General features: G+C 36.7%; 1 protein-coding gene and 1 long non-coding RNA gene across 2 annotated transcripts in view; both read right to left on the bottom strand.

Annotated features, from left to right (window-relative positions):
* Positions 1-3,267: 3,267 nt before the first annotated feature.
* On the bottom strand, positions 3,268-4,300 carry LOC132542929 (uncharacterized). The gene is made up of 2 exons (XR_009553898.1): positions 4,135-4,300; positions 3,268-3,982 (listed from the first exon to the last, which is right to left on the bottom strand). It is a non-coding gene; the product is annotated as an uncharacterized LOC132542929 (long non-coding RNA).
* Positions 4,301-4,744: 444 nt separating this feature from the next.
* PRKAA2 (protein kinase AMP-activated catalytic subunit alpha 2) overlaps positions 4,745-25,236 on the bottom strand; it is a 61,384-nt gene continuing 40,892 nt past the window's right edge. The window contains exons 3-9 of the mRNA XM_007518023.3: positions 24,361-24,454; positions 23,261-23,405; positions 20,052-20,139; positions 18,181-18,405; positions 8,916-9,420; positions 6,739-6,865; positions 4,745-5,223 (exon numbers count right to left, since the gene is read on the bottom strand). Of these exons, the coding sequence (XP_007518085.1) occupies positions 4,985-5,223; positions 6,739-6,865; positions 8,916-9,420; positions 18,181-18,405; positions 20,052-20,139; positions 23,261-23,405; positions 24,361-24,454 (1,423 nt within the window). The 3' untranslated portion in view covers positions 4,745-4,984. The remainder of the gene's footprint in view (positions 5,224-6,738; positions 6,866-8,915; positions 9,421-18,180; positions 18,406-20,051; positions 20,140-23,260; positions 23,406-24,360; positions 24,455-25,236) is intronic.

Below are 25,236 nucleotides of genomic sequence, written 5' to 3'. Positions count from 1 at the left end.
CATTTTCTAAAATTGCCCTTTCCCAAGGATCAGTCAAGTTTGCAAGATACCAAGTTTTGTTGTGGGTGAAGAAGGTATAAACAATATTAAATGGATATTTATATCACAGAAGACAATGCCAAAGCTTTAATGTTTAAACTTATTATCACTCCAGCCAGGAGAGTAGAATGTCTTATCAGGTTGTGGGGGGAAAGTCATGGCGTATTCATGCATAGAAAAAATATGGTGAAGGGAGCTGGGCGGTAGCGAAGCGGGTTAAGTGCACATGGTGCAAAGCACAAGGGCCGTAAGGATCCTGGTTCGAGCCCCAAGCTCCCCACCTGTGGGAGGTCGATTCGCAAGTGGTGAAGCAGGTCCGCAACTGTCTATTTTTCTCCTCCTGTCTTCTTCTCCTCTCTCCATTTCTCTCTATCTTATCCAACAACAACAGCAGCTATAACAACTACAACAAGCACAACAAAAAAGGCAACAAAATGGGAAAAATAGCTCCCTGGAGCAGAGGATTCCTAGTGCAGGCACTGAGCCCCGGCAATAACCCTGGAGGCAAATATATATATATATATATATATATATATATATATATATATATATATATATATATATATATATATATATGGAGTGGCCATAGCGTCCCTGGTGAACCGCATACATTATAGTGAGCAAGAACCCAAGTTCAAGTTCCCGGTCCCCAACTACCGGGGGAAAGCTTCCTGTAAGTGGTGAAATAGGGCTGCAGGTGTCTTGCTCTTTCCCCATCTACCACCCCACTCAATTTCTGTCTCTATCCAATAATAAATAAAAATATTAAACAAAAAGAAAGAAAAATATAGGGTGGCTGGGCGGAGGTGCACTTCGCTGAGCACACGTTACTAAGCACAAGGATCCAAGTAGAAGGTCCTGCTCCCCTCCAGTGAAGAGCAAAAGCTTGACCGTGGTCTAACAGGTGTCATTATCTTTTTCTCTCTCTCTTTACTTCCCACTACGTCTCAATTTCTCTGTCCTATCAAATAGAAATAAATGAAAATAAAGAATGGCCTCTGGCAGAGGTGGAATTAGAGCTAACACCAAGCCTTGGTAATAACCCCGGTAGGAGGCGGAGGGGTGTGTGTGGGGGTTTCATGACTTTTCCTACAACCCAATATATTCTAGATTGGCATGCTCATCTAGAAGATGGCATTCACTACCATTTTAAAGTTAAGGTTTTATCTATAACCTAATACTTTTCTATAAATTTTAAATGGAAGAATACATCCCTATTCCATTCACAATTAACCAGCTTTCAAGATATGAGACTTTCAGATTAGCGACTCAAGTATTTTCCCCTCCCCCTGTCCACTAGCAATAAAATGTTTCCTAAGAAAATGTTCCAGTCATTCCCTACTATGCTGGACTGCATTTCCTGAGATACTTTCTTTACAAACCAGTTCATTGCACTATCTAAACTCAGTCTTTTTTTTTCTTTTGGTCATAGTTGGGGTATCAGTGAGTACCCATTCATTGGGGAAACTGATGATCCTTCCTAGCCTACTGAATCCACATGGATCCCAGTCACTTTCAAAGCCAGCAACAAGCAGCTCCTGACAGCTTTCAACCTGACCTGTTGACTGGCTACGGAAGAAGGGCAAACGCTAGAAGAAGAAGAAGTGCTCCCGACGGGCTTTTTTAGACAGATGAGAGATAGAAACAATACGGCAGCACCAAAGCTTCTTTCAGTGCACCGTGACCAGGCTCAAAGCTGGGTGGTGCCATGACAAAGCCACCATATTGTTCAAGTGAGCTACCTTGGAGGCCCAAACAGCTGTGCTTTAAAAAGTTGATGTATACGACAGCCAAACCGTGGAACATCAACTTTCCTAAAATGAAACACAAAAATCACCAACTTATTTTCTTCATGAACACTGGTGAGAGTAAAAAAAGTTCTGAAATTTTTTAATTCCTGAAAGCACAGTAATTCGTATGAAGTTATTTTAAAATGTTTCAAACATCTGGTTTAGTATATTCATGAAGTTGAAAGTGTTACTGGATTCTTTCCTGTAGTTTCTCTGCCTTTAGGACTGTGGATTTTGTCACTGAGAATAAAGACTTTGATTAGTTTCTTATTTCTAAGGCCGTCCTATCCACAGTCAGGCAAGTAATATGAGCCAACCCAGCTTTTTCCGAAAGAGGTATTTACATACTTGTAGAAGGCAGAATTCTGCCATATATGTTATGCACATCACACTGTTGCAAGACTGCATATCCTTATATATAACCCCCCCACACACACACACACACCAAAAAAAGGTTTTTTTGGTGCCACTAGATGGCAATGTTTCAATGGTTTGAGTTTAAAATATTTTAACTGCAATCTACCCTTCCCAAATTGGTGAACAAGGATTCCTTTTATTTTGATATTAAGTTCTATTTAGAATCTATTCAACACCATTTTGAAAGAGTTTTAGAAACATATGATGAGCTTGAAATTCCAGACTAAAATCTATGTAAAGATGTGTTTGTATTTCATAAACACTAGGGAAACTTGGCCTCATTTCACCACTTGCTTCTTGGTAGAAAGTACAGTACTTGGGGGCTGGCAAACAGCACCCCTATTAGAGCACACCCCTTACTGTGTACAAGGGCATGGTATTTAGAGCACACCCCTTACTGTGTACAGGGCATGGTATTTAGAGCACACCCCTTACTGTGTACAAGGGTATGGTATTTAGCTCCTGGCTCCACCTCGGTGCACCATGAAAGGCAACAGGGGAGTTTCATAGATGGTGGAACAGTGCTGAAGTTTCTTTTGCTTGTTTGCTTTTTTCCCCATTGTTTTGCTCTTCCTCTCTAGTATCTTCTCTCTTTCTCTTAATTAAAAAAAAAAAAGAAAGAAAGAAAGAAAGAAAGAAAAGAAAAACTTTGGCTTAGGAGATTGCTCAGTGGTATCTCACATATACAAGGCCCTTGAGTTCACCCACTAAAATTGTATTTAAAAAAAGAAGAAAGAAAACTTTTCACAGAGAAACCTGTCCAGGCAATGTTTTTTTGTTTTTAAAAGCTTATTTTCCTTAATCCCTGGGCTAAGTCAGATGAGTGTGACTGTAATTACAGGATAGAGAACAAGATAATAAATAAAAATTAGATAAGATATACATAATTTTAAAAATTATATACTTTATCTAAAATAAAATCAAGGAGCTATTATCTACTCAGCGCTGTCTTTAGGGGAAAAAAAAACAGCACAAAGCAAACAGTTTTCCTTTAAAAGTACTAAAGGTGAATACATATATGTATATATGTAGACAATACATATATTTATTCAAAATAAACCTTTCATGTTTATACTTCCATACCCTAATAGGTTCAACAATGAAGGTCATGCATAGCCTATCAAGTTTGGGAAGTATACAAAAAGCCTTAGGAACAGAATAATGCTCTCAAACCGGATAGACAACAACCAAGATAAAGAAGAAAGGGAACCAGAAAATATTAAAAATCCAAGTCAATCAACTGCTAAAGATCAAACAATGTACAAAGACAGGCAATGACAATTAGGAAAGATGTGGGAAGGTGGGAACCCATGACAACAAACTTAAACTTCAGATGAAGAATTAGCATTGCAGGACCCTGACACACTCATTCTGTCAACACCACAGAAAGTGCAAGAGCAAACAAAAGAGTTTCTCTTAAGGAATTGCTGACACTTTTCTTTGTTTCATCTGTGTTTTATCATGCTTTGTAAATTACAAAAATAAGAATAGCCACAAAGAATTTAAGAAAGGTAGATTCTGAAGTTATGTTTTTAAATAATATAAATTTATAGAAAAGGCAAAAAGCTGTTGCAATTCTAGACGTTCCAGTACTAAAAACCATGAAGAATTTATTCAGGTAAATAAATTTTTCTGGGATATCTCAAGTTAGAAAATCTCAAAATGGTTACATTTGTTTTTAAGGAGTCTGAAAAACATGGTTACCCTTTTCAGGATCACAGCCCTTCCATTGAACACTAGGTAGTATATGTAAAACTTGCTACAAAAGAACGTGGCTTCTGAAGTTTTAGGGGTGTTTTAAATTTCAATGTTTAAATATACTCTTACTATTCATATTTAAACTTTTTAAATTTAATTTTTTCAGGATCACAGCCCTTCCATTGAACACTAGGTAGTATATGTAAAACTTGCTACAAGAACGTGGCTTCTGAAGTTTTAGGGGTGTTTTAAATTTCAATGTTTAAATATACTCTTACTATTCATATTTAAACTTTTTAAATTTAATTTTTTAATTTGTTTTATTTTCCTTTTTGTTGCCCTTGTTCTTCATTGTTTTTGTGGTTAGTATTGTTATTGATGTCGTCGTTGTTAGATAGGACAGAGAGAAATGGAGAGAGGAGGAGAAGACAGAGAGGGGGAGAGAAAGACAGACACCTGCAGACCTGCTTCACCGCCTGTGAAGCGACTCCCCTGCAGGTGGGGAGCCGGGGGCTGGAACTGGGATCCTTAAGCCAGACCTCACACTTTGCGCCACGTGCGCTTAACCCACGCGCTACCACCCGACTCCCCATATTTAAACTTTTTAAAAATCTTGTGCAAGTACATAAACATAGTGTAAAGTCTCCTTTAAACTTAGAATTGAATCTACCTGCAGACAACAAGTAAAGCAGAGAATGGCTGCCAAAGCCCCCTTCAGCTGAGATGCTTCACCAGTGAAGGGGTGTTGATCGTCTGTATATGAACTCACGATTTTAAATTAACAATAATCCTCATCAATATTCACCTAGTAAGAACAGTGTGGATTTATCATAGGTAAAATCAAATTGCAGATTTGGACAGGTAAGTAAAATGTCAGACTTTGTGTTCAGTAATTTCAATGGCAATGAGTGTCCCCTGGTGACATTAACATCTCTCAATCCGTATTGCAGATTACGTGATACCCCAAAATAAGATAATAATTTAAAGAATATAACTGATTTTCACAGTGTGGTAACAGAAGGATAGAAACTAAAGAAGCATCAACGGGCTAAAGTAGTTATCAGACTGGCACACATTTCAAAAAAATCCATGGTGTGACTTCCCAGACGGGGTGTAACTGAAGACATCGTGCTTCCAGTCAAAGAACCAGTGAGAGAACCAGAAAGTGAATGACTCTCAGCAGTTGCAGAATCAAAACTTGATCTTGGTCTGTGTAAACCAGCAGCAGAGCAGGAACGCTGGGGTGTTGAGGAACCAGACCGCTGCTCCACCACCTCATCTGAAATTGATTGAAAAGAGCTTTTATGTTTATGGTGTAACTGCCCGAGCCCCTCCAGTGAAGATACTACAATCTCACTATTAAGTAAAATACATAGGAACAAGGGAACTTGATTTTTTTTTCTCTGAGCCATTTTTAAAATCTGAGATTAACAGTGGTTTATAAGATTAAAAGATTACCAGGTATATGCCACATCACACCCATACTGAAATTTGTGCCCCCATTCTTAAGGGCAACTTAATAACGTCTTGTTCTACTGGTTTATGAGCAGGAGATCAGTGTAACTTCCACAATCATAACAGATATCACTAATTGATCAAAAATCTTCCTCCACTCAATTAAGATGTTCGCCTTAAATCCTTCTCAGCTTAGTCATCAGCACTATATCAAGCTGATATGCCTGAATTTGAAGAAAACACATTCTTGGAGACTTATTTGTTAAAGGCGATCAACAAGAATCATTATGATAAAAACAAGTTACCATCTTGTGGTCATTCTAAACCCATTGTTTAAAATGCAGATTCCAAGTTTCACAGAACCCATCTCACCTTCAGAGATTATGATTTTGTAAGGCTGGGAGAATTCCTAAGGACTAATACATTTTAATAAAAATTCTAGGCAATTTTGGAGATCATGTAACTACTTCTAGAGCTTATTGTAGTTCAAGCGTAAAATTTAAATGTACTGTTTGAGACAATTTTCCTAATTTTGAACTCAATTTTGTTCTTGCTCCATCCAGCACCTGGTCTTTAGTTTTATTTCATTTTGCCTTCTGAATGACATAACCACATTTGGTTCATCTAGGTATGACTCTTTTTAAAAAAAAAAAAAAAAACTTTATTTACTGGATAGAGACAGTTTGAAGTCAAGAGGGAAGGGGGTGTAGAGAGGGAAAAAGACAGACAGACCTGCAGCCCTACTTCACCACTCATGAAGCCTCCCCCCGTGGGTGGGGTCCAGGGGCTCGAACCTGGGTCTTTGTGCCTTGCAACATGTGCACTCAGTCAGGTCTGTCTCCACCCAGCCCCTTGACTCTTAACACAACTAAAGAACTGGACACAACCAGCTCCTTGATCTCTTGACAGACGGACAGTCAAAGACACCTACATCTAACCTGAATACCAGGAGATGCCTCTTTGTTACCTTGGTTACCTAGGATGAGAGAAGGTCATAAAGGGTAAATTTAAGAATTATAATGCTAGCAGAATAAAATATGGAGAAATGTGACAGTGATAAGAGTAATTTTAATAAAACAAAATGTTGCCCTATTGTTTACTACTTTAGCTACAGAGTTGATTAACACTTCAAATAACTTTTGTTTTTTTGGGCATGGTAGGTAGCGCTTTTGCTTTTGGAGAAGTATTGGCCTAAGAGATAGTCCATATGGTTTTAATACTTTTCATTTCACTTACACTTTTTGTTAAGTCTAGATTACTTTAAAAAATTACTTTATTACCTGGTTAACTAATGCCACTTTTTATTTTCTCAGAGCTCATGCCTGCATAGCTTCCTTACCATCAATGCTTTTAAAATCCAAAAGATAGCTTCTATTATCAACCAGGTAAAGTTGTAAACTCATTTTCACATAATTGCCAGTCACTGGATTTTTTCTTCTTACTCGAAGATGATATGCATTCACCACCTAAAACAGAAAATCTATTTTAAAGACAAACATTACAAATATCAAACTACAAGTCATCACTACTACAAAGACTCTCAAAAGTAAATAACTGATCAAGGAAAAGCAGATCTAGAAAAAACTCATGAGTGGTCTTTTTCTTGTATTACATGGTAGCTTAATTTTATTTAATCCCCACTGACAGTATAATTTGTGTACAGTGACTATAATCTAAGGTTCATTCAGAGACTTTTTTATTTTTTAATTTTTTTATTGTAGTTATTGTTGTTATTGATGTCATTGTTGTTGGATAGGACAGAGAGAAATGGAGACAGGAGGGGAAGACAGAGAGGGGGAGAGAAAGATAGACACCTGCAGACCTGCTTCACTGCCTGTGAAGGAATCCCCTTGTAGGTGGGGAGCCGGGGGCTCGAACTGGGATCCTTACGCTGGTCCTTGTGCTTTGCGCCAAGTGCACTTAACCCGTTGTGCTACAGCCCGACTCCCCAGAGACTATACTCCAGCCTTCATTCTAGATCTAAATCCACTCTAAAATACCACTAATTTTGTAGGTCAAGCCTATCCTGAATATTTTTTATCTATGAACATGGAAGAGAAAGGATGAAAGAGCATGTCAATGATTTCTATTAGGAACTGTACCAGGTATTGCTATAAAATTTAAGTATCACAATAACCCTAGGAGGTGGTGAATAAACGTAGGCTCGGTTTAAGAATGTTAAGGGTCATTTAAAATAGTTATTAAACTAGTTCCAAAAGTGGTTTATTATTAATTTTAAAGGCACTGATGTCTTTCATATTAATTATAATAAACAAAACTTTTTCAGAAAAGGGAGATCTGTTTTGAAATAGTTTATTTTTTCATTCATTTATTCATTTCATGTACAATAATGAAATGAAAATTACTAATTTATGCAAACATCAAATGAGTATGCATAAATGTTTGAAATTTTTTCTTCTTTAAAACATTCATACTGCTTGAGAAAGAAGTACCTAAAATGGAAATTGCTGTCTGCATACTCAAATAAACAGAATTAAAATGAATTTGTACACTGATAAAAAGAAAGTAAAGTGTGGGAAAACATATTATAATTAAACATTAAAAACATGAGCCAAGTAAGATTTCAATTCACAGAATAGTATTTGTTGACTGAGTTAAGTGTCCTTATGGTAGAATATGAGCTGACCAGCACCTGTTACAACTACTGATGGGGTGAGAAAGCCCCCGTTAAACGGGTGGGCTATTTTCTTAGGTGATTTCTAACTGATTACTTCTGTTTCTCAGACAATGCTGTTTATAATTAAAAAGTATGAATACCAACAGCTCTTCCTCCCAACAGAGGCTTTCTGCTTCATTTTCTTAATTTGTGATTAATAATAGGCTACAAGATTAGAAGAATACAGTGTATATAGTTCCACACCACACCCACCACCAAAGTTCTGTGTCTCCATCCTCCCACCTCCCAAAAATAATCATCATAATTCTCACAAGTCTTAGACACAGTTTGTTTGCAGGCCCAGGTGGTGGTGCACTGCTTGAGTGCACACACTGCAATGCACAAGAACCCAGGTTTAAGCCCCCAGCCTCCACCTACAGGTGGAAAGCTTCACAAGTGGCGAAGCAGTGCTCCAAGTGTCTCTCTGTCTCTCTCCCTATCTCCACACAAATAAATAAATAAAACAAGAAACAGTTTGCTTGTTTCTATTTTTTCTTTTTTTTTAAGTTCATGTATATGAGTGCTCTAGATGCTATATATAAGTGAAACCATCCTGTAGTTGTCTTTCATATCTTTATTTCAATAAGTATAATCACACCTCCAGTTCCATCTAACTGTCCCAAAGACAAAACATCATCTTGTTGGCTGCAGAGTAATTATTTCATGGAATACATAACAACTTCTTGCCTTGTTTTTAGTATGCATGATAAGTTACTGGAAAGAATGGAATCTAAATCAAAACTTATTATATCGTCCTCAGTACTCAACTAGTGAGCTCTGTACATGGATAACCAGAAAATAGCCTCTACAAGTATCTTTAATATATTAAAATTCCCTACCTTCCATTCAAAATCCAGCTGTTTCATAGCTCGATAAACTTCAGCCATAATATCATAAGGTTTGCTTTGACTTCGGATTCCAAGATGCCACTTGGCTTTTTTCACAGCCAAAGATTTGGGCTTAGTTGTGTTCAGTGCATCCAGTGGACATTTTGCTTTTGGGCTGTCTGCTATAAGAGGTGGCATCCTTTCTGGATGAGGTTTCAGACCTGGGGGAATATGCATGGCACTATCTTCCATAAAAGAACCAGTTGGGGGACTAGAGGCGAGGTAGAACTCACTGGCTTGATTCATTATTCTCCGATTGTCAATAATAAGATGATAAGCCACTGCAAGCTGGTCCTGAGGATCACCACTATAGAGACTATTCATTACTTCTGATTCTGTACACTCAAATTTTTCACACACTTCTTTCACAGCCTCATCATCAATGACGTTAGCATCATAGGAGGGGTCTTCAGGAAATAGATAACTAGGCAAATCTTGTTTAAACCATTCATGCTCTCTAGAAAAAATGTCACAACACATTATAGTGAGAACATGTTTTGCCAAGTCCCAAAATCTAGACATTGAACAGTACAGTATAACAGAATCAGGAAGACCTGGACTCTAGCAACTTAAAAACCATATAACTCTGAGTGAGATAATTGATGATTATCCTAGAATAATTCTGACTATTCAGACTTGAGTTTTTGGTTCATATTTTACAGAAAATAATCCTGACACATCAGAGGGAAAAAACTGGTAGTATTTATGGTCAATGATAAAATCAAAGCTGTCTAGCAAAAACTCAGAATATAATTTGAATTCCTTATTATTATTGTTGCTTGACGCGGCGGCAGGATGCGAAGGAGAGAGAATCCAAGCGCAGATGGAACACAAATCTTTACTGTTGGGTCAGACGGGTGGTTCAGGCCACGTGGAGCCAGCCAAAAAAATGGCTGTGTCCTGCTACCTCACCAACTGGCAAGAGAGAGCAAGCATGGGGAGGGGGAGTAGGCGGACAGGATTGGTTGGGGGAAAGCCCTGAAAGTACCATAATGCTCTGTTTAGAGTGGCAGAGCCTTGGGGAGACATCTGCACAGCATATTATAGTTTTTTTGTTTTTTTTTTCAACAAGAGCACTGCTCAACTCTGGCACATGGTGGTGCAGGGGACTGAACCTGGAACTTTAATTAGACTCTTTGTATAACCATTATGATGTCTACCCCCATGAATTTCATGTAATTTATAGCTATCCTATGAATTTAACAGCTTTCCTATTATTAAAATACATTTCTAATGAGTTTAATTATGATAATAAGTATGGCTTTTAACTTTATATGATGAAATATCATAATTTGAAAAATCTAACCCAATATTCAGTATTTTACAAATTGTCAACGAATAACGTTATACAACTGTACATATGGAAGAGAAACTCAAAATAAAAAAAAGACTAAAGTTCATTACAATATTTTTTAGACTTATTACTGCAAAAAATGTTAGGCTTTGGTTTAATACTATAAAGGATATTCATAATTATCTGAAAGACTATTAAAATATACTTTCCTTTTCTAATCAATTATTTGAGATTATACTGTCTTCAAAGACGTTGATTTAACATAGAAAAACAGATTCAATGAATAAGTTGGTATGAGAACCTAGTTGCTCTTCCTTTTTTTAAAAAATAAATTTCTTATTTTTAAATTCCTTTATTTATTATATTTGATAGGACAGAGAAATTGAGCAGAAAGGGAAACAGGAAAGGAGGGGGGAGAGACAGAGACACCACCAGCATTGATTCACCAATCATTTACAAAGCTTTCCCCCTTGCAAGTGGGGACGAAGGACTTGAACCTGGATCCTATAACATATGCATTAACTAGAGGAACCACAGCCTGGCTCCTGAGAACCTAACTGTTCTTTTCAAGTACGCAGAACATTAAGGGGGTGTGAAAAACGTGAAAATGCCATTCTTGTCACCACTTTTTGAGTTTTGGAAAGTATGGTGATTTTTTTTCCATACAAGATACATTATTCACATTAAAAATACCGTGGTGTTTGTCACCTTAAGGGAAGTAAATATTTTTAATTTCCTACTTTAATTTCTAATATGATAAAGCTATTAGTATGTAGGTAAATAGGATATATACTACATTTAAAAATGCAAGCCAACTTTGCAGCCTTTAATTTTAAGAGTGTGTGGAAGTACCATAACCAAAAAGTTTAAAACCACCCTCCTAAATCATACTTCCTCACACTTCTGGATCTTTGTGTGTAATGTTACTCTGCTCCCTTAGGATATTCTACCTCTTTTAATTTGATTTTAAGACAATTTTAGTAACCAGGGAATTGGTTACCAGTAGAATGTAGAGCCTTTGTTTTCCCTTAATCTTCCCCCAAAACAAGGAGCTGCCTAAACTAAGATTGTGCCCTTATTTAGCTATATTTTAGTACCAAAATATACAGGGCGGGGGGAAGCTAAACACACACATAAAGTATGAAGACAATAAAAAAATTCCATGAATGTGTTTATTTATAATGTCATGCACTTAGTAGTAAGTGACTTAAAGCTTACTTAAAAGCCTTACCATTTTTTTAATGTCATGCTGAGTGATGAACTCAGGCAGGCAGCATGTTCTACTGTTGAGTGGATTCTCAAGACCAATTTAAATATTTTACTTAGAAAGAGAGAAAAAGAAACAACCACAGCACTGCCCCACCTTCTATGAATCTCTTTCCCACGTGGTGCCAGGGCTCACAACTAGGGCCATACTATAAGGCATACATTCTGCCATATCAGCTTTCTCCCAGTTCTCCCAAAAGCTTATCTCTACCTGACCTAAATCATGCATGTTGGGATATGTCTTCAGGAAAGCTATGAATTTCTTACTGGAACACCGAAGACATATCCCAACATGCATGCACAAGGCCTCGGCAAAGGGTAAAGGGCTTACAGAGAAAGGCATTTAAATAAGTTGACTAATAACTAGCCGACCACGAGGGAGTGGGGAAAGAGGAAAGAACACTTCTACACTGTTGGTGGAAATGTAAACTGGTTCAACCCCTATGGAGGACAACCTAGAGATACCCCAGGACAGTAAAAATGAACCTACCCAGGCCAGGGAATAGCACACTTAGACAACACACTACTGTGTCATGTGTGCAACTCGGGTTTGAGCCCAGGTCCTGCCACACTGAAGAAAGTTTCAGTGTTGTGGTCTCTATCTTTAATCTTTATATGAGAGAGAGAGAATGGAGAGAGAATGGAGAGAGGGAGGAAGAAATGGAGAAACTCTATGATCCGGCAATTCTGCTCCTAGGGATTTATGCAAAGAAAACCAAGACATCTGTCCAAAGAGATCTATGTACTCCTATGGTCACAGCAGCACTATTTGCAATTGCCCAAACACAGAAGAAACTCAGATGCCCAGTAACAGAAGTGGCTAAGAAAGTTGTAATACATATATATGTTTAAAAAGATGAAGTCATCTCTTTTGCCTCATCTTAGATGAAGCTTCAAGGTATCCTGTTAAGTGAGATAAACCACAATGAGAAGGATGAATACCAAATATCACTCATCAGTGGAACTTATGAAACAGGAACAGAAAGGGAAAGCACAAAGTAAAACGTGGACTAGGTTTGGTGTATTGCACCAAAGCAAAGGACTCTGGAGAAGGAGGGAAAGAAAGAGGGCAAGGGGTCCTGGTCTTTGATCATGAAAAAGGATGCTAGTTGGGGAAGAGTATCTTGAGACACTTGTACCTACTTGTCAACAACTGCACTATAATTCATTAATCTCCCCATTAAAAAAAAAAGCTAGCTAGAAGTGGTGTGTGTGTGTGTGTGTGTGTGTGTGTGTGTGTGTGTGTGTGTGTGTGTGTGTGTATGCATTCAGCTATTAAAAATAATAAAACCATTTAACTTATCTTGGGTGGAATATGAAGAAATCATCTTAAGTCAAATCAGTCAGAAGAAGGATGAATACTTTATTATTTCATTTAAAGGTCGAAACTGAACAAGGAGGGGAAGGGAAATACAAGGTAAAACTTAAACTAGGCAAGGTCTGTTGCAGCAAGGAGTGAAGGAGGCTGAAAGGTCAATGTGACGTGGCTGAAAGGTCAATGAGAAGCCAAGACACTTACTTAAGTGGGTGGTGATATCACAAAGGATGAGATATTGTACCCATGTGACAATAATTATCCTATAAACCATTATTTCCCTGATAAAACATTAGTAACAAAAACAATGAGCTAACCATAAAGCTAACCAAGCAGAGACTTCAGCAACTGTCTATGATAATTAATACGAACTAACAATCAAGAGCAACAACACATAACAGTCACAAACTCTAGGGCCAGGTGGTAGCATAAATGGTTGAGATCACACATTAAAGTGAGGCAAGACCTATGTTCAAATCTCTGGTCACCACTGTAGGGGAGAAGCTTCAGGAGTGGTGAAACAGTGTTGCAGGTGTCTCTCTCTCACACTGTATCTTCTCCCCTCTCAGTTTCTGTCGCTATCCAAAAGAAACATTAAAACAGATGAGCTTACAACTTGTACATCAATATTCATAACAACACTATCCATAAAAGCCATAATGCAGAAAGAACTCAAATCTACATTAACTAATGAATATAATGTACAAGTAAAACATACTGCTTTTTCGCCTTTTGACCAAGATCAAATACAGTATCTATTCGTATCAGTATAAGTAAAATGTAGCATAGCCATAAAATAGAACATTTTCTAAACAAAACAAACAAAAAAAAGAACGACGCAGGGTATAGCACGTGAAAACATGCCGCATGAAAAACAAAATTCCCCAGTACAATCATAATTATAAAAAACATATTCAAAAGGCTACATTTATAGGATTACATTTATATGACATGGCCAAAATGGCCAAATCCATAAAAGCAAAAAGTAGACTAATGGTTGCCAAGGGCTGGGGAAAAGAATATAAGCAAGAAGCACTAACAGAGTTTGGAAGATAACGAAAAGATTACGATGATGATGGTATAAACCAGTAACCCAAGAAAGTAAAAAAAGAAAAGAAAAAGAAAGTTTTAAAAACAAATATGAAAATAATGTAAATTTTAGTAATTCATTAATTCAGACAAAAGATAATAATTCCTTTTTAAATTGTGATTTTATAATGATTGACAAGATTGTGGGATAAGAAGGGTACAATTCCATACAATTCCTACCACCAGAGTTCCATATCCTATCCCCTCCACTGAAAGGCTCTCTATTCTTAATCCATCTGGAAGTGTGGACCAAAAACAAAAAAAATCATAATTCTCAAGAATGATGTCAATTGAAAATCCATAATCCGGGTTTTTGATTTTCAGGAACCAGTTTCTGAATAAACTCTGTTAAGGGAAGCAGTAATCAAGATACTTATAAAGGTTATGTAAGACAAAATCCATTTCATATGGATTACTAATCACCACAAGTTATGTTTACCAGTACTACCTAGTAACAGATTTTAACATATAATTTAACATGTGTTATGAAGACTAACAATCAGAATGCATCCTAACTTTTTTTTCTTTCTTTTTGCCTACGAGGGTTTTTTATGTTTGTGTGATTCCTCTGTTGCCAGTGAACTTTTGTTTTCTTTTAATTTCTGGGAGTAAGAGATAGGAAGAAGGAAAGATACCACAGCACTGCTCCACCCTATTCAGAAGTTTCCGCTGGCACAAATGTTTCCATGTTGGGTCAGGGGCTTGAACATGGATTATCAACTCATGGGAAAGTGTGTACTCTACCAGATGACTTATCTCCCAGCCCTACCACTCACTAAAAAACATTTTTAAGTGCAGCTAAAAGGTTCTTCTAAATTCATTTAAAAATATTATTGACAGGGCCAGCACAGATCACCTAGGAAGGTATCTGCTCTGGCATGCACATGACCCAAGTTCAAGTTCAGTACCCACCAGAATGGAGGAAGCCTCAATACTATGATATCTTTCCATTTGTCTCTCACTTTTTATCTGAAAACAGTTTGTCCAAAGCGGTTAAGCCATGGCAACAGTAACAAAAAAACAACAATAATAACAACTAAGCTTATGTGCGAGATATTTTAAAAGCTTCAATTATATTAAATGGAATATTGGCAGTATTTGATATTCAACTATTTTGATATCTACAGAAATAATAAATTCTCAGGGTTTAGTCTAAAGCTATCCTTTCCACAAATCCACTGTGCATAATGTAATTAAGAAGTGAGTCATCTGTAAATAGAAGAATCAGTATTTATGCTTATACAACTGAACATAAGACTCATTTCTTAGTGACAATAACATTAATGTCTATCTTGTCTACCACTGCATTCTCAGCTCACAAGAGAGGACACTGCACAGAGTAGCTGCTAAATAAACATTTGAAATGAAAACAAAAGCTGATACAGTCGAAAAATAAATAAAACATGCTCTGAAGATATAAAAATAAATTCAGTGACTGACTACAGAGATCTATTTTCTGTCCATACCTTACCATTTCATAAAAGCTATACAAAAATAACTACAAGACAAAATGTAGCAGCAAAAAAAGTAAAATACTATGGTATACTAAAGGAAAGGTAGATGTCATAGAACTGAAGCAGCAATATACTTTAGTGAAGATAGTATTCTTTTTAAAAATATTTATTCCTTTATGTGGCCCTTGTTGTTTTATTGTTGTAGTTATTATTGTTGTCGTTGCTGAATAGGAGAGAAATGGAGGGAAGGGAGACAGGAGGAGATAGACACCTGCAGACCTGCTTCACCGCCTGTGAAGCGATTCCCCTGCTGGTGGGGAACTGGGGGCTCAAACTGGGACCCTTACGCTAGTCCTTGCACTTTGCACCACCTGCACTTAATCTGCTGTGCTACTGCCCGACTCCCCAAGATAGTATTCTTAAAATATAATCCTTAATTAAATCCCACGACTACCTCTTATATCATGCAACAACAAAGTGAAATATACAAACCATTTAATATAGGTCAGGTATTCTGGATGTGGTATGAATTGATACTTGGTCTCTAATTTAAAATTTAAGGGGACAAAAAGATATATAAGCAAATCATAAAGCTTCAATTCCATGACTTACTAAAATGATAGCTAACATAAAAGTCATGCAATAAATTATATCAAGTATTTACAAAAATGCTTGGTATATATAATAATTGCTCAGGTGGCCAGAAAGAAAAAAAAAAACAGAAGCAAACAAAGTGTTTCTAAGTCTTGTAAGAACTATGGCAGTCATGTTTGGGAGGGGTGGGGACGACTTTGGTGGCGGGTGTGGAGTGGAACTAACTGTACATTGTAATCTTACAGTCCTGTAACATACTGTTAATGACAAATCAAAAAAATAATCATTTAATATCAGTGATTTTCCCCTGTTGCACAGTACTTTTTAAAAGAGTTCCCAAATACTAAAACCTGAAAATGAATAAATTTTACAATTTAAAACCAAAATTATTTAATTTTCAGTATACAGATGAATGTCATTACTTTATACCACCTACATTTATATAAATTAACTCCTCCTAGTAACATTTTACTCTCATTTTTTTCTAAAGTCTGCAATTACAGGAACACCTATTTAAAAATAACACAATAAGTACTTATACTATATTAAGTGTAGATGCTGATAAAAACAGGTGCTTAAAAAGGGGGGGGATGGATACATAGAAGTAGTAGGTATGACTTCAAAAGGAAGATAAGGCAATACCATAGGAAAAAATAGTCATATATATATATATTACATATATATATATAAATATATATATAAATATATATATTAGAAATAATAGTTAACTCCTATCTGTAACTTTGGGAGAACTACTTCAGTTTTCAGTGAAGCGAACAGGGACACAGAACTCTGGTGGTGGGAAAGGTATGGAATTATACCATTTATCTTATAATTTTTAAAATTAATATTAAACCACCAATACAAACATTTAAAAAGACAGGTGCAAACATTACATATATATCATATAACATACACACATATTTTATAAGGCAAAGTCAATTAAGCATACTATTCAAAAGAACTGAAGACAGAGAAGTTTCATTCATTTCCATAACTAAATCTGGTGCTAATTTGCACTTGTCCCTTTTATGTATGAGGTCTATGGCAGATTGAAGAAAAGATGGAGGAGGAAACAGTGTATGAGTACCAAAACATTCTTTGCAAAGAAAAGAAACTAAGCATCAGTCACATAAACAACAATAGTCTATCCAATTGGTTCATCATTTGAATATTTGAAGAATCACAGGTCAGTTTGCTCTATGAAGAGAAGAAGGATTCTGGAAAGATGTCAAGAGAATATTTGTAAATAAGTATATGCTGAAATGTTAGTAGGTAAGAGGAGAAGGATCTCTGTGAAACATAGCATGATACGTAAAAAGCAGAGGGCAATGAGTCATCCTGGCATCTATATGAAGGTCATATTCACAATAAACCAGCCAACTGCACTTTCCAAAGTCTCTCATATAACAAGAAATCCTTCACAGCCAACCCACTAGATGCTATTTTTGGATTCAAAAACTTAGCGAAGTTTTTTATGCTTGATTTCATAAACCATAAGTAAGATGCATAAATCTCTACTCTGCTTTTCCAGCTGAAATTTAGTAGAATGTTTTTATGCATACACTTTATTGTAAGGCCTTCTACACTGTACATACAAAGATGACTAACACACTACCCTTAGTTATTACACTCTGAGAAAGGAGAAAGGCACTGATTGATAACTAGATACAATTTGATTCTGGAAAAAAAAAAAAAACCAGAAGAATAAACAAAATGTCAAAGCTACAAACATGAAAACAACAAACGCTGTCTTAGGGAATCAGAAGTCAGCTCACAATAAATGTAACATCTAAGCAGAATGTTAAAAGATTAGCAGAAATCTAACAGATAAAAGACACCAGAAGTTAAGTGGGATAGAGCAAGCAGAAGACACAGAAGCCTAAAACACACGCTGTGCTCGAGGAGCAAAGAAAACTTCTGGGTGGCGAAATTCAGCTTAAGAGAAGCGCAAGAAGTGAAGCTTCATCAGTGCTAAATAATCCTTACTAAAAAGGGGCCTTTTGTATTTTTGTACCTACACTAAAATATGGGAAATGATCTGAAACATTTAAAAGATAGATAAAATCAGATTTGTGTAATTAGAATGTAAAGTTATTACAAAACAAAGGCTACAGAGCTTAACATAATTCAGGCATTTAATTAGTGGTACTAGAAAATAAAACATTATATATGCATATAAATATGTATATATGAATTAATTACCTTATGTCTTTGATGGTTGCTCTTTTCAGAGGGTCAACCTGCAGCATATGCATCAGGAGAGTGGCAACTGAACGATTAAGATACTCTGGAATATAAAAAACGCCCCCTCTGATCTTCTTAAACAAGGTAGGCACATGCTCATCATCAAAGGGGAGTGTGCCACAAAGCAGCGCATACAGAATCACCCCACAGCTCCAGATATCAACTTCAGGGCCTGCATACAACCTAAGGGAAAAAAGATGCCAACACAAACCTAAAATGTAAACTGTCACTTTTTTTTTCCATCTAGGCTTCACACACTCAGTTACGTATGGATTTCCAAGATCTTCAATGAAGGTCATGGCCACTTTCTAACATTATATAATGATTTCCTGGAATGTAGTCTATTACTATTTGATTTTCTGTAAAAATAATGGCATTTCTACTTATTTGTCACAAACTCATTGAACTTACTAATGAACTAATTTAAAAACTTGCTATCACTTGTTCTCCGCTTTTTATAGGAGTAACATTCAATAACATTACAAGTAGGTTTGGCTGTGCATCACTGAAAATCACCATACAGGGGGCCGGGTGGTGGTGCACCTGGTTGAATGCATCTATTACAATGTGTAAGGACCCAGGCTCAAGCTCCTGGTCCCCACTTGCAGGGGAAAGCTTTGCAAGTGGTGAAGCAGTGTTGAAGGTGTCTCTCTGTCTCTCTCCCTCTGTATTTCCCCCTTCCCTCTCGATTTCTGGCTGTCTCTATCCAATAAATAAAGATAATTTTAAAAGTAAAAGAAAAAAAATCACACATACTAGAGTAATCCCAGGTGTCCAGTTTCACCCTCACCACACATCTGGGCCTTTGGTCGCAAGGAGCCCACACCCTGCCCTCTCCCCTTCAGGTTTCCACTAGTAGGTCTTATAATCCAAACGTTCTAAGTTTTCTTCTTTTTCTTCATTCATCCGTTTTCCCTATACGGCACATATGATTGAAATTATGCAGTCTGTCCTCCGTTTGGTTTGTTTCTCTAAGGATGGCACCCAGTAGGGCCATCGAAGTTATTGTAAATGTCAGGGTTTTAGCTCTATGGTTCACTTTTGATGGGTAAATCAAAACAGATGGCTATACAATAGAAAAAACAAAGACCACCATAAGCCAAAGCTGATCAGTGCTCTGGTTAAAAAAAAAAAACAAAAAAACTATAGTACACGGCTATATGATACATATATATAGATATATAAGCAATTCTATCGTAATACACCTAAATATCTCTACAACTATTCCTTCCACAACTGAAAAAATTAAAAGAATAATGTATGCCTATTATATTAAAAATATGATCTTCCAAAGAGAATTATTAGATGTTACCAGAATAAGCAAAAGATTAAAAAAATTCTATATAAAAAAATAAGCACTTCCTTTTTTAGAAAAAAAATTATTCCCTTTTGTTCCCCTATGTTGTTTTATTGTTATAGTTAATATTGCTGTTGTTACTGTTGTCATCATTGTTGGATAGGACACAGAGAAATAGAGAGAGGAGGGGAAGATAGAGAGGGGGACAGAGATAAGACACCAGCAGACCTGCTTCACCACTTGTGAAGCAACTCCCCTGCAGGTGAGGAGTTGGGGCTTGAACAGGGATCCTTATCCAGATCCTTGAGCTTTGCGCCACCTGTGCTTAACCCGCTGCACTGCTACCCAACTCCCAAGCATTTTCTTTTTAGAGATTTATTTCACCTGGGGTAGAGAGAGTTTGACATGAGAAAGAAGTGAGAGCTTCTGGCACCAGGGTTCAGGTAAGAATGCTCAAGTGTGCAAATCACCTGCTCTACCAGCTGAGCTACTACCTCAGGTGCTACAAAGAGTTTAGTCCTGACAGTCTTACCTGCCCGAGATGACTTCAGGTGCTGCATAATTTGGAGACCCACAACTAGTTCGCAGAAATTCACCATCTGACATCATATTAGATAATCCTGAAAATAAGGGTAATGTTGACTTGGCATTTAAAATAAAAAATAATTTTTTTTAAATTCCATACAAATTTTAAATTATATTTATTGGGGGGATTAATGATTTACAGTCAACAGTAAATATATCTGTTGGTACATATGTAAAATTTTCAAGTTTCCTGCAAAACACTCTGAGCCCCACCCAGGTCCTTCTCCAGCAAGCTCAATCCCACCCCACCCCAACCAAAAGTCCTTTACACCAACGCCAGTCCAAGTTCTACTTTGTATTTCCCCTTCTGTTCTTATTTCTCAACTTTAGTCTATACGTGAGATCATCCCATACTCATTCTTCTCTTTCTGGCTTATCTCAATTAACATGATTCCTTCAAGCTTAATCCAAAATGAGGTGAAGGTGAAATCATCATTTTTAACAGCTGGGTAGTATTCCATTGTGTATATTTACTATGTTAGTCAGCCACTTATCTGCTGTTGGATATCTGGGTTGCTTCCAGGTTTTGGCTATAACAAACTGCTACTATGAACATAGGTATACACAGATCTTTTTGGATGGATGTGTTTGGTTCCTTGGGATATACTCCCAGCAGAGGAATAAAAAAAAATTCATCAGCATCCAGAAATTACCTAGAATCACGAAAACAATCTTGAGAAAAAAAAAAACAGAACAAGAGGCATCACACTCCCAGATTTCAAACTTAATTACAGACCCCTTGTTCTCAAAACTGCATGATACTGGAACAAAAATAGACACAGTGACCACTGGAATAGAACTGAGATCTCAGAAATAAGCCCCTATACCTATAGACATCTAATTTTTTTTACAAGGGGGCCCAAACTCTTAAATAGAAAGAGTTTCTTCAACAAATGGTATTGTGAAAACTGGGTTGCAATGTGCAGAAGAGTGAAACTGAACCACTACATTTCACCACACACAAAAGTCAACTCCAAATGGATCAGGGACTTGGCTGTTAGAACAGAAATTATCAAATACCCAGAGGATAATACTGGCTGCACTGTTTTCCATCTAGATTTTATAGGTATCTTCAGTGATACAAACCCAATTGCAAGGAAGACTGAAACAAAAATAAACCAAGGGATTATATTAAATTTAAAAGCTTCTGCACAGAAAAAGAAATACTTACCCAAAAAAGACTCTTGACAGAATGAGAAAATATTCTTACATGCCATACATTAGACAAAAGGGTAATAAGCAGATTATATATAAAGAGTTCACCAAGCTCAGCAATAACAACAACAACAAAAAAAAATGACCAAATCTAAAAGTGGAGAGAGGATATGAGCAGAATATTCTCCAAAGAAGAGTCCCATAAGGCCAACAGACATATGAGAAAATGCTCCAAGGCACTGATTGTCAGGGAAATGCAAATAAAGACAACAATGAGATACCACTTTACTCCTGTGAGAATGCCATACATCAACAAATGCTGGAGAGGTTGTGGGGGCAAAGGAACCTTCCTGTACTGCTGGTGGAAATGTAAAGTAGTCCAAAACCTGTGGAGAGCAGTCTGAAGAACTCTCAGAAGGCTAGAAATGGACCCTGCAATTCCTCTCTGGGGATATATCTTTATTTTTTAAAAAGCAGTGGAAAGTATTTGTTAGATAAGAGATCATTTCAGAGTACTTACCTATACCATGACAGAAATAGCTAAAGGAAACTACAAGTATCACCAAGACCAAATTCTAGTCTCTAGAATGAGACAAGTGTTGATTTTCTTCAAAAATGACTTTATTCTAAATTATATCAACTTTTCCAAGCATGGAAGCATAAAAATATTATTTATTCACTTCCAGTAATGAAAAAAACTGGACAGAAACCATTCATTTTTTATATTATGTGTTGAAGGTCTTTTTAAAAGTTTCTAAATAGAAAACAGTTTAAGTTTCAATTTATAAAAGTGATACTCCAAAAATTTTCATTTGGAAAGCCTTTATTCTACATAGAAAAAGTTATCTGCATAAAAAGCACAGGAGAGCCAGGGGTAGTTGTGTTTTAGAGAAGAAAAAGAGGAAAGTTTCCTGACTTTTATACTGACAAGAATCTAAGAATACTGAATGCTGATACCCTCTTCTCTTTCCACAATCTCTCACCTCCTTATCCTTTTATCAAGCTCTCTAACTCTATTGCTATGGTATATTTCTCCTAGAAAGTGTATGGTGTATGAAAATAACATTTAATCTTTTGCCTCTGAGAAAAATTCCTTATTTTTTATTATGTTTTTAGATGTCGCCCCAACATCCACTGATGTATCACCCTTGATCAATTCAAAAAGATCATAAAATTCCAAAACTACATGTGAATTCTTATATACTTCTATCTCTGTTTGCTCACATTCATTCAGAAAAGAGTTCATGTTTTCATTAGATTATCAGAGTTTATTTCACTCTCCTGTCCTCAACTACCCCCAACCCCGGCCTCATCAATCAACCAATCAAGTTTCTTCTTCCTTAAGAGGAAATAGAGATTGAATGTGTGTATTTTGATGACAGTTTTCTAACTTCTCTAGAAGAATCTACTGTCTCTATTTAATTATATAAAGAAATAGAACAAGTAGGGGCCGGGAGGTGGTGCGCCCAGTTAAATGCAAAAAGTACTAAGTGCAAGGACCTGTGCAAGGATCTGGGTTTGAGCCCCAGCTCACCATCTCAGGGGTGGGGGGGAAGCTTCACAAATAGTGAAGCATGTCTGCAGGAGTCTATCCTCCTCTCTCAATATCTCTCTGTCCTATCCAATAAAATGGGAAAAAAAAAAAAAGTGATCGCCAGGAACAGTATATTCCCAGTGCTGGCACCAAGCTCCAGCAATAACCCTGGAGGCAAAAAAGAAAGCAAGAGAGCAAGAGAGAAAGAGAAAAAGAAAGAGAGAAAGAGAAAGAGAAAGAGAAAGAGAAAGAGAAAGAGAAAGAGAAAGAGATAGGAAAGGAAAGGAAAAGAAAAGAGAAGAAAAGAAAGCAAAAGAAATTGAACAAGCTAGTGGGAGACTAAACCATCTCTTTTCATGGTACATGATTTACAGTGTTGAAAGTGAAAGCTCTCAGTTCTCTCAGAATTGTTACTAACACACTAAAAGTAAGCTAGCACATTTCTGAACAATCCTGGAGTGACATACCAAAGTCAGCTATCTTGGCATTCATGTGTGCATCTAATAGCACATTCTCTGGTTTCAGATCTCGATGAACAACCATATGCCGATGACAATAATCCACGGCAGAAAGGATCTGTTGAAAGAGTCTCCTGGCTTCCATCTCTTCAACCTATCAGGCCAGAAGTTACACAAGAACATTTCAAACACTTACATGCAAGAGTTTTCGTTTGTAGTCAATCCAAATACAGGTAAGCTAACTTGAACTGTGTTGAAATTCACAACAAATCAGAGATCAACACATCAATCAACAGAATTTTTTTTCTTGCTATTAGGCAGCAATACTAATTTTTTAATATCGAGGTGCACAATGTTGGAGAGAACTGACAACACATTGTGGATCAGAAACTTTATTTTGAAAAATATAGGCAACATGTTGATAATTAAGAGAACATATTTCCCAAAATCATTACTATGAAAGGTGTACTTTTGGGAGTCAGGCGGTAGCACAGTGGGTTGTCCTAGCACATGATGTGATGTGCTAGGACCGGACTGGCCTAAGTATCCAAGTTCAATCCCCCAGCTCCCTACCTACAGGGAAGTCGCTTCACAAGCAGGTAAAGCAGGTTTGCAGGTGTCTATCTTTCTGTCCCCCTGTCTTCCCCTCCTCTCTCCATTTCTCTCTGTCCTATCTAACGACGATGACATCAATAACAACAATAACTAGGGCAACAAAAGGGAAAATAAATAAATATTAAAAAAAAATTTTAAAGGTGTACTTTTTAAGAAAGATAACATCTAATGATTTTTTTGTTTGTTTAGCTGATCTTTTTTGTTGCTGCTGTTTGTTTTTGTTTTGTTGTCATTGCCAGGGCCTCACCACTGTAGGTCCACTTTGTCAGGTATATAGGTGGGTAGACAGGCGCTAGGGAGGGAGATGGAGAAATAGACAGCAGGCAGGCAGACACCACAGCACAAGAGTCGCCTCCAAAGTGGTGGGAACTGGGTTCAAACTTGCGTTGCTAACTTGGTAAAACATGGAGATGACCATTATTACAGTTCACTACTTCTGGTGAGTTTTCCACTTTTAGCATGGACTTTACTGTACTAAGTAGTATGTTACTTACCCGTCCATGTTTACAGATGTAGTCAAATAATTCACCACCAGATACATATTCCATTACCATAAAAAAATCAGTTGGAGTGCTGATCACCTGGTATCTTTTCGGTAAAGAAAAACAGATTTAAAAACTGTTAATAAAAATTAACCCAGAAAAAAATCTATTCTTTCTCCAATTTTATATTCTAATGATTGAATATCTTAAGATGGCAAAAAGTTATATATTATTATTACTAAAATTAACCACAGAGCTATCAATGAAAAGCCATCTGTTTCCCAAGGCTTATGGACTTCAAACTCCCTTTTTTATTTACATACTCTCTAAAACTTTAATTCAACAGGCAAGTTAAACATTACTTTTCTTATTTATTGAAAATTTGCTTACAGTCCAAGAAATACTTTATATCTAAACATAAAAAGTCTTATAAATATTAAGTTATAACCAGTAAAATACAGAAACTTGACAACCCTTTCTTCAACAAATAAAATAATAAAAATGAGAAGGGAGAAGCAGGGATTTCAAGTAACAGAAAAGACTAATGTGGTTTGATCTTGATTCCAATAAACCAAACTAATTTTTACAACCACTTCTAGGGCCAGGTGATAGTGTACCTGGCAGAGCACACACTGTATCATGTGCAAGGACCTGGATTCAAGCCATTAGTCCCCATCTGCTGGGGGAGGGGGGGTGAGGAACAAGCCTCGTGACAAGTGAAGCCGTGCTGTAGGTGTCTCACATCCTCTCTCGTCTTTCTCTCCCTTCTCTCTCAATTTGCCTCTATCAAAAAGAAGGGGGGAGAGAGAACATTGCTAAAACAAGTCTACACAGTGACTTGGTGATAATGTGAATTATTTTTAAGGTATAATTAATTGTTTTAAAAAA

The sequence above is a fragment of the Erinaceus europaeus genome, chromosome 13 (assembly GCF_950295315.1).
Source record: "Erinaceus europaeus chromosome 13, mEriEur2.1, whole genome shotgun sequence".
Lineage (NCBI taxonomy): Eukaryota > Metazoa > Chordata > Mammalia > Eulipotyphla > Erinaceidae > Erinaceus > Erinaceus europaeus.
Note: the sequence above shows the minus strand (reverse complement) of the source record. Positions and strands in the feature narration are given on the sequence as shown.